General features: G+C 33.6%; 2 protein-coding genes across 3 annotated transcripts; one reads left to right on the top strand and one right to left on the bottom strand.

The window, feature by feature from the left end:
- The first annotated feature begins 3,829 nt into the window (after positions 1 to 3,829).
- Positions 3,830 to 4,447, top strand: LOC114342128 (uncharacterized). Its single transcript, XM_050660458.1, has 2 exons — positions 3,830 to 4,039; positions 4,244 to 4,447. Exons 1-2 carry the CDS (start codon positions 3,830 to 3,832, stop codon positions 4,445 to 4,447), a joined length of 414 nt encoding a protein of 137 aa, XP_050516415.1.
- A 2,355-nt stretch (positions 4,448 to 6,802) lies between these two features.
- On the bottom strand, positions 6,803 to 8,252 carry LOC126892447 (putative nuclease HARBI1). 2 transcript variants are annotated; one of them, XM_050661982.1, is made up of 3 exons: positions 8,034 to 8,252; positions 7,384 to 7,982; positions 6,803 to 7,316 (listed from the first exon to the last, which is right to left on the bottom strand). In XM_050661982.1, the coding sequence occupies exons 2-3, from the start codon at positions 7,472 to 7,474 to the stop codon at positions 7,069 to 7,071; spliced, it is 339 nt and encodes a 112-aa protein (XP_050517939.1). In that variant the 5' UTR covers positions 7,475 to 7,982; positions 8,034 to 8,252; the 3' UTR covers positions 6,803 to 7,068. The 2 variants fall into 2 exon arrangements, with proteins under 2 accessions (XP_050517939.1, XP_050517938.1); XM_050661981.1 differs by having other exon boundaries at positions 7,384 to 8,252.
- Positions 8,253 to 10,232: the final 1,980 nt, after the last annotated feature.

Here is a 10,232-nt window from a genome sequence, read left to right as displayed (position 1 = left end):
GAAAAAGTTGATTCTTTGAATTCTTTCCGATCGCGGAACCGCTTGCCTGGCCTGACACAATGCGGGTTTTCTATAAGGACCTCTTTTTGAGTAAGTTTGTGCAAAGAAAAACGAATCGGAATAATTTACCTAACGGGGGCGAGCATACAGACTATTATTCTAATCGATCAAACTGAGTCCTAAAAACTAGTTAACTTGAGTCACTGAATGAGGTGTTGTTGTCGAGAAAGGCTCCCAACATCACTTCTTTGTTTTCCAGAACATACTCGACCCTCTGTACTAGATGGTGCAGTGCTGTTTGTGTTGATACACCTGGCCTATATGCATATTGGTATTGTTCTATTGGTCTTTCAACCAATATTCCATGCTTAATATGTCTTACCAGTTTTTCCAATATCTTTAGTACAAAGGACATCAGACTTATTGGTCTAAGGGACTTTGCAGTCATATGTCCACCCTTACCAGGCTTTGGTATGAATGCTACCCTTGCCGACCTCCAAGCAACTGGTACATACCCCAGCACAATACTTGCACGAAGTATTGTACACATTTGCTTGTACATTACTTCTGTACCTTTTTGCAAAAGAACAGGATAAATGTCCGTTCCCGGTGATTTATATGGTTGAAATGAACTTACTGCCCATTTTATTTTGTCTGGTGTCACCATCTCTTTTGCAGCTCTCCAGCTTCACCTATTTTCATATTTCATGGTAACTGCTCCTTCTTGCTGTAGAACTTCTGGTGTCATTCTGGTTACTGACCCAGGGAAGTGTATACAAGTGGAGTCGTTTTTTAGTTTTCATCCTTTTATTAGCGAGCGAATTACTTAAAAAAATCGTTATTTCGCGGGTGTTTCATTAAGAATGTCCAATCTCTGAATTGTAGATTCTAGACCTCAAAATAGTAGGATTTAACCAAAATCACTTAAATAAAATGTGGTTCCTTATAAAGTTACAGGGAGTTTGATTTGAAAATTTAAAAACTATTTTGGTCAGTATTTTAAAACTATTCGACGTATCCTTTTCATACTTGGTAAAAAGTGTAGGTACTATACACCCTATAAAATTATGTTAAATAAACGTTTCTGGCTATTACCAGAGGCATACGACAGGGGACAGTGAATGGTTGGCCCTTCCTTAATTCTACGCCACTGGCGGAAATGGTCATTCCGGCGAGATTGTCGGAATAGCAATTTTTCAATTCTCCAATACCCTCTATGTAAATAACATACACTTCACTTGCAACGATAAAGTCATTAGTTTTCGAGATATTTGAATTTAAACATGTAACAGCACAGATATTTGATTAATGTATTTTGCCGCTTAATCTTAAAGTACGTATCCATACAAGGGTGAACCCCGCTCCGTGTAGCAGCTCCACATAATGGATGCGTCGGTGATCGCCGCTCGGCTCTCACCCTCTTAGATTCAACCGGTTTGCGGTTTATGTGTAGGGGAGCGCATGCCTTATCCATTTGAGCTGCTTCATGGATCGGGGTTCACCCTTGTATCGATACGAACCTTTAAACTTCAAATATCTCTAAAGCGGCCCATAAATTGCGTTATTGGTCAACAGTTTTGTTCGACGAGCAAGTCTGTTCGAACAAAAATAATTACTGCATCATTTTTGGATGCGAGCAAGAACGACAGTTTTCAACCCACACACTTCCGTTTTGCGTCATTTTTGTTCGAACAGACTTGCTCTTCGAACAAAACTGTCGAACAATAACGAAATTTGTGGGCCGCTTAAAACTAATGATTTTATCGTTAAGACTGAAGAGTATATTATTCATTCTTAATGATAAAATCATAAGTTTTCGAGATAGTTTAAATTAAAGCGGCACAATACATTAATCAAAATATCTGTGCTAATGATGTTACTTATTTAACTTCAAATATCTCGAAAACGAATAACTTATCGTTAAGAGTGAGGAGTATGTTATTTGCATAGAGAGTATTGGAGAATCGAAAAATTGCGCTAAAATAGCAATTCCGCCAGCGGAGTAGAATTTGTAAAGGGTAAACCATTTACTGTGTCCTGTCGTACGCCTCTGGTAGGTAATAGCTAAAATCGGTTATTTAACATAATTTCCATAGAATGTATAGGACCGACACTTTCTGTCAAGTAGAAACGGTCTTCTAGTTTTTGTCTAAAAAGCATACGTCGAATAGTTTTAAAATACTAAGCAAACATAGTTTTTAAATTTTTAAATAAAACACCCTGTAACTCAGTAAGGAACCATATTTTATTTAAGTGGTTTTCGTTAAATCTTAATATTTTAATGTCTAAGGTTCACCCTTGTATCGATACGTACCTTTAAACTTCAAATATCTCTAAAGCGGCCCATAAATTGCGTTATTGGTCAACAGTTTTGTTCGACGAGCAAGTCTGTTCGAACACAAATGATTACTGCATCATTTTTGGATGCGAGCAAGAACGACAGTTTTCAACCACATACTTCCGTTTTGCGTCATTTTTGTTCGAACAGACTTGCTCTTCGAACAAAACTGTCGAACAATAACGAAATTTGTGGGCCGCTTAAAACTAATGATTTTATCGTTAAGACTGAAGAGTATATTATTCATTCTTAATGATAAAATCATAAGTTTTCGAGATAGTTTAAATTAAAGCGGCACAATACATTAATCAAAATATCTGTGCTAATGATGTTACTTATTTAACTTCAAATATCTCGAAAACGAATAACTTATCGTTAAGAGTGAGGAGTATGTTATTTGCATAGAGAGTATTGGAGAATCGAAAAATTGCGCTAAAATAGCAATTCCGCCAGCGGAGTAGAATTTGTAAAGGGTAAACCATTTACTGTGTCCTGTCGTACGCCTCTGGTAGGTAATAGCTAAAATCGGTTATTTAACATAATTTCCATAGGATGTATAGGACCGACACTTTCTGTCAAGTAGAAACGGTCTTCTAGTTTTTGTCTAAAAAGCATACGTCGAATAGTTTTAAAATACTAAGCAAACATAGTTTTTAAATTTTTAAATAAAACACCCTGTAACTCAGTAAGGAACCATATTTTATTTAAGTGGTTTTCGTTAAATCTTAATATTTTAATGTCTAGAATCTATAACTCAGACATTGGACATTCTTAATGAAACACCCTGTATATATTTTTAACAATGTTATGGGTGATCGGAAATACTCATTGTAACATGTTCGTTACCCTAACCAAGTAGTTACGTAAGTATTAAGAGGGTGTGGAAATGTACATGTTAACAACTTTTTTTTTGGCTTTAAGGTAAGTCCCACACAGCCAGATACACATTTTGTAAAAGAGAGTACAAGAGTTGGATTACACTTCTCGCCCAGGGGCCGATGAGGGCATTTTATAAACGATCAACGGTAGGCCTAGATAAGGTATATATAAAACAACTTTTTGATTTTGAGGAAATTTGATAGTGATATTCAGCCCTATTCTGTAACTTTTAACAAATCGAATATAAATGACGCAAGTCGAATCGTAATTACACGAAATCGGAATGTTTGATATCTATATCGTCGTTGTCGTGTATGGGTTGGCATTCTGTAACTCACATCGTAATCACTTCAAATCGGAATCTTCAATTTTTATTTGACGCACTCACGAGGTGGTGGCAACCTCGCAATGAAAAGTGAAATAAGTGTTCTGTGACGTTAAGTTACTGGAAAGGCTAGTGCGGCGCGTAAGATTTATTAAAACAAGAAGAAGTATTTAGTTATAATTCAAATTTTGGTTTGTTTTTGTTTGTTGTTTTGGTTAAGCTTTGCTTAAGGTGTTCAAGAAGACTTCACCACGTGCACGAGTCTACGGGTATAAAATCTATAAAACATGGCAAGCGGAACACCAAAGAAGAAAGCATCTGTTGATCAATTAAATTTCTTGGTCGATTTTATCGCTGGGAACAGGATACTATTACAGGGTAAAACCAAACCGTCAGAGGCTAATAATAATATAATTGATAAATTGTGGGACGAGTTAACCCTTTTACTGAATGCTATGGGCTCAGGTCCCCAAAAATCCAAAGCGCAGTGGAAGAGAGTAAGTTTTTTCCTAAGACTAAGTAGAAAAATTTTGGTTTTTCGTTTGAAATACACTAGATAAGTTCAAATCTACACATTCTACAAGTAAATTTGTTAGAGTAGCAATTAGATTAAATTAAGTAGAGTAGCAATTCTAAAAATGTTTAATGGTTTCTATTAACCTTGATATTGTATAATTATTGGTAATTTATTTATTTTACAGACCTTCATCGACTGGAAGAGTCATACGAACAAAAAAGCCAGAGAGTGCGTTAGGTCGGAACAACGGACAGGAGGTGGGGAAGGTGATGGAAAAGCACTGACCCCCATCGAGGAAAAATTAATGGGCCTATTATCGTGGACAGTAGTAAAAGGTGCCGATGTCCACGAAATAGGCTTTGAACATGATAATGCAGAACCTCCATGATATAATGACGTCACAACTGAGGTACACATGGATGAAAGCTATTTAGATGAACCAGAGGAGACAGTTGAGATGACAGTATTACCCGGTACTAGTACGTTAAAACGTCCTGCAGAGTCTCAATCATATGTAGAACCCACGAGAAAAGCAACAGCAGCAAAAGGTACTTACAAATAACTTGTTTAAATATTTTTCTAAGTAATTTGAGAACATTTTGTTCAGTTTAAGTTAATGTTTAAGTTTAATGATAATTACATACCTTCTAATCTTACATTTTAGAGTCAAAGAATCTATATGTATATAAAATTTTATAGTCATATTAACTGTTCAACATTAAAGCACTGATAAAAAAAATAAAATAAACAGTTACTACGAAAATCTAAGTAAACCTCGAAGGTGTTGAATCGGGTTTATGTCTTAGCGTAGTAAAAAATACATAAAAAAACAAAAAAAAAATTAAATTAGTAGTACAGTTGGTTCGCTAAACTCAGACACAACTGGCTAGTGATTTTAGTCAGTAATTTTTTGTTTTTGGCCAATTTTGCCAAAATTACTAACTATTTAGTAATTATTATCTATTTAGTAATTATTTTTTTTTGCCAATTTTACCAAATTGACAATATTACTTATTAAATCACTAGCCAGTTGTGTCTGAGTTTAATGAACCGCCTATAGTAACAATGTTAGATGTAGAAACTGAGCACATCTTTTGTAAAAGAGAACTCAAAACACATTGACTGGCCAGTTGGTTGCTAAAATCAGTGCCAATATAACACAAACACACACATACACACACACACTAATTGCTTTGTATAACACACACACACACAATATTTTATTTTCTATAACGTTATATTATTGTTTTCAGATAAAGGTAGTAATCTCCAAAAGTCAGCAGAGGCATATGCTGTAGGCCAAAGAGAAACTGTCACAATCTTGGAGAGATTGGTAGCATTAAAAGACTCACCAGCAGAGACTGACCCGTTTCGGCAACGAGAATTGGATTTGAAGGAGTTTGAATTAAAACTAAGATGCTTCGAAGCAAAAAACAAGAAAAGGGAAGAGTTGAAGGAGCTCGAGCTAACAATAAGACACTTCGAAGCAGAGAATAAAAAAGAGAGTTAGATGTAAGAGAAAGAGAACTAGAAGAGAGAGTTAAAGAGAGGGAGCTTTGAGAGAGGGAGCTGAAGGCACGAGAAAAAAATTAAAATTATATGTAACATTCATTAATAATAAATATGTATATTTTTATTATTATTACACTACTATTCTTTTTCCCTTTTGTCAGTTGCCTTTCTTTCTCAGTTCATTACATTAAGTCTTCTCATGTCTTCTTTACTTCTGTTGCTCTATCTTGACCTCAGCGTTCCTGTGCACCTTTTGTCTGCCAATGCACTAGATAGTACCATTCTGGGAATCCTATGTATTACCTTCATCAGGAAATATCCATTTTCGTTAGTCTGTGCATTAAACTGTGCTTCCCTATAAATAGTGGGCATTAATATTTCTTCTTTGTCTATTGTGGCATTAGCGTCTCCTAGAATAATCTTCATATCATACCTGGGTATAACCTCGTATACTTCATCTTATTTGTTATAAAATTGCTCTTTCAACTCTATTCCCTTTTCCTCCGAGGGTGCATGTTGTATATTCACAAATGTTATCTTTTGGTATTTACCATTTAGTCTGATGGTGCACAACCTGTCCGAAATTGCTTTAAGTCTTTCAATTTTTTATTTATATAGTCATCTATTTCCTGGCTACCCTGCTTCAATTGTTTGGTAGTAACCTCGTATATTCCAAGTCACTGCTTTTACTAATTCTTGTTATTTGATTTTTGTTTTTGCCTCCTTTTTTCGTGTCCATTTTTCTTGCAGTGTCCTTTTTTTAGATGCCTTCTTTTATTTTTTCCATTGCCCTCTTTCTTTGTTCCATTTCCATAGTTCACTGTTTACTATTAATCTCAGCCTACTACCCAATCAATACTCTTTTAATTAAAATATATTAATATGAGAAAAAAATCATTATTGGCTTCTCAAATGGCTAATGATCAAAGTCTTTCTTTATTTTTACTTTTATACTCAATTTTATATACATAATGTGTATATAAAAATATAAATTTTTTAATTAATTAATATTTATACTATATAATATAATAATACACTATATAATAATTAATATGTACATATATAAAAATATAAACATAAAATTGAGTATAAAAGTAAAGATAAAAAGTCTACTATAATTATGAGAGTAGAAGATAGTAGGACGTTATATGTATATATCCGTTGTAGAAATTGATAGGATAGAGGCACCTTCACATAAAACAACATGTGATAGTGGAAAATGAAAATAATATTAATTTTTATAAACTTTATTATAACAGATTAGTTAGTGTACAAATATAATTTAATTAAAATAATTTCTTATTAGTTGGTTTCTTATTCGACGACCTATACCTAGCAAATTTGCATTTGGAGGTTCTGAAACAAATTGAGTTATAATTATTAATATGAAAAACTTTGTACATATTCAAGGTTAAAAATTTGCCATCATTATCTTCAGCAGGATTTCCCTCAACTCTGTTTAAGTCTTCGTAGTTGTCTTCGTCTTCCACTACTATATTATGGGCAATAAGGATATTGTGTAAAACACAACAGGAATTTATAATAGCTGTCGCTGTAACTGGACATTAATGTAGTACTCGGTGCTTTAAAAGGCAGCGGAAACGTGCTTTCAAAACAACAATGACAGCGTTCAATTGTGTTCCTTACATGTATATGGGCAGATGTGTATCGACCTTCTGGGGTACCTTCTTGTGCCCCTTCTACTGGTGTCAATAGCCATGGTTGTAATGGATACCCAGAATCACCTACAATATCAGAACATTAAACTAATTTGCACTTATGCCTATACAGTTTTTTTGATATATTATGTACCTAACAACCAAAATCCTCGTTCATTATTATTATACGTTTCCTCCATATGTATGCTTGCATTCGACATATTCCAAATTGCTGCATCATGCATGGATCCTGGGTATCTAGCATTACAATTGATTATTTTTAAATTCGAATCACATATCTAAAAATAAAAAAAATTACTTTATATATTTAGTGTGAACTACTTACATACAATCTGGCAGTTGATACTATGATATCATTTCCTGTTTATGTGTACAAAACCTCGATTTTGTAGATGATCAATGGGTGGTGAAATGATGGCTATATGAGTACCATCTATACAACCCACTACACCTAGGAAATTAAACTTTTCCATAAAACTAAAATTTACATTGAACAGTTAAACAATAATAAAATTGATATTTGAATAACTTTATTTATCCACGAGCTACTGATATCTTTGCCACTATGGTTGTGGGGAATATAATATATCTTCTACTAAGATGTGTTGATAGTAACCTACTAATTTCTCCAATACAACGACTGACCACTGACTGACTCATTCCTAGTAAAAAATCTTGCCCAACGCTTTTTTGATAACTTCCATGCGCATAAAAATGTAATGCACACAGGACCTATAAAATAATTATTAACAGGTGTTTATTCAGTATTTTCAGCATATTTACTTTCAAATGAATTGGAAATGACGTAATTCTGAGTGGATCCATTAAGAATGGTTCTAATTCATGAATTAAGTTATTGGCTATCTGTTTTGGAAGCCTATATAAACCTTTAAAAAGTTCGTCAGGAATTTCAAATGGATTACTAATATCCCTAAGAACTCGTCTTTGTAACTTAAAAAGTTGTCTAAAAAATGAAAACAATTATTGTAGATTATTCATGTAGTTGTTTTGCTTAAAACTGTAGTACTTACCTTTGTAGCTCTGCTTCTATTTCTCTCCCAAGAATGATACCCATATCTATTTGGCCATCCATTGTACACGACAAAAATTAAATATACAATTATCTTAAAATTAACGACAAAAATTCTATATACAATTATCTTAAAATTAACTACAAAAATTAAATATACAGTTATTTTAATAAATAACACCACAGGCTAAAAAATTACGCAGCTACAAAAATAATTAATCAATCACTAATTTAACAAATACATAACCATTAAATAACAAAAACGTCAAAACAATATTAATATTAATAATACCAATAATGCGCAAGCGTCAAGTCCAATTCCGATGTGAAATTGTCATTTCGACAGCGCTTGTCTACTCGGAATCCATTTCTATTTAACATTTCGATAGTAGAGATCGAGATGAGTTACAGAATACCAATTCCTGCAAATTCCGATCCGACTTGCTGACCTCTATTCGATTTGACTCATTTCTATTCGATTTGTAGTTACAGAATAGGGTTGATTATTAAAAATACAAATTTAACTATCATCTGAATCACTCTCGTCCTCTATCAGGTCTTGTTTTTCATTTTCCGTAAGATTCAGTAGAGGAATAATTTTCTCGTCCAGTTTTTGATGAGTTTGGTTGATAGCTGGAATGAAACCAAATAAGCATCTGAACTCAATAAAAGTCTGTGGATTAAGTCCTAATTGATTTTATGATTTTAAAATGAGTGATTTTTTGTGTATGGCCCTCTCTATATCTCATTATGTCCTTGTTTTTTGACACCGGTGCCTCTTCTGACAATTCACCGATGAGCAGTTGTGCATTCTTGATGCGCCATGGATATAAATTTTGTGTACAGAAGGTGGCATATAGTATCAGTTATATAAAGATACATATAATTCTGCAGTTAACTTACAATATGCTTAAAAATGGCATGGAATATCCACTATTTAAAAAGCACGCAAAACGACACCAAATCGTTTAATCAATGTCACATCTATACCTGTAATTTGCGAAGTTGGGTTTGCAAAGAATCTTAGAGCAGTGTTGCCGTTATTAGTGGATCCAGCTCCCTGTTTGGGCATATCCACGAGGAGTCCCATTTTACTTCTAAGGTCTTGCTGGATTTTCTTTTTTCTTTCATCGTACGCGGCCTTATTGTTTTTTGTTACCTTCCAACTTTTGATTTAAAGTCTATAAGCCACGTGTAAAAGACATTCGAAAAACCTTATATAGGCGTGTAGTACTGAAAGTCCAAATTTTAGACCTTCTTGATTGGGCATGGAGACAAATCGTTCATCTTGGATATTTTAACGCCACAAATCTAACACGTCATACTGGAACTTTCTGTCAACGCATTGCATACTTTTTAAAAAAGCAAGTTTCAAATCAAACTTACTAGGTCCAAAATTTGAGATATATAGTTGCAATTGTTGAATTTGCTGCTCAATGTCCACTTGCTCTAGCCTTGATGTTGCATCTGTTTCGTGCAGCCATTGCAATCTTATTGGACTACAAAATTTTTCGATGAAGGACGAGGACTTTTTCACATTATCTCTTTTGTGTTTTCATCAATTAGTCGAAGGGGCACTAAGGCTATAGAAATCAAGCTTTCCTCAGCACGGGTGCTTTGTTCTTCACGAATTTGCCTGTATGTTCTTTAGATATATATGCTTTATTGTCATGAAAAATTGTACAATTTTATCGACAAAGCTTATAAAAAAAATCAAGAAAACAAAACAATAACAATTCAATTTACTAAAATTACATAAATCGTCAATATAATTAAAAATAATAATGAAGTTAAACAAAAAGAATCAATTGCAAAATTTAAAAATTTAAATAAATTGCAAATTGCATAGTCTACCTAGTAAGGAATAAGTTTAAAAGTTAACCTGCTGCACATGACACCCTAATAGAATACAGATAAAATAAATAAATAAAAATACTACTTGTGCAAAGGGT

Source organism: Diabrotica virgifera, chromosome 9 (assembly GCF_917563875.1).
Source record: "Diabrotica virgifera virgifera chromosome 9, PGI_DIABVI_V3a".
NCBI classification, from domain to species: domain Eukaryota; kingdom Metazoa; phylum Arthropoda; class Insecta; order Coleoptera; family Chrysomelidae; genus Diabrotica; species Diabrotica virgifera.
This window is presented reverse-complemented; position numbering and strand designations above follow the sequence as displayed.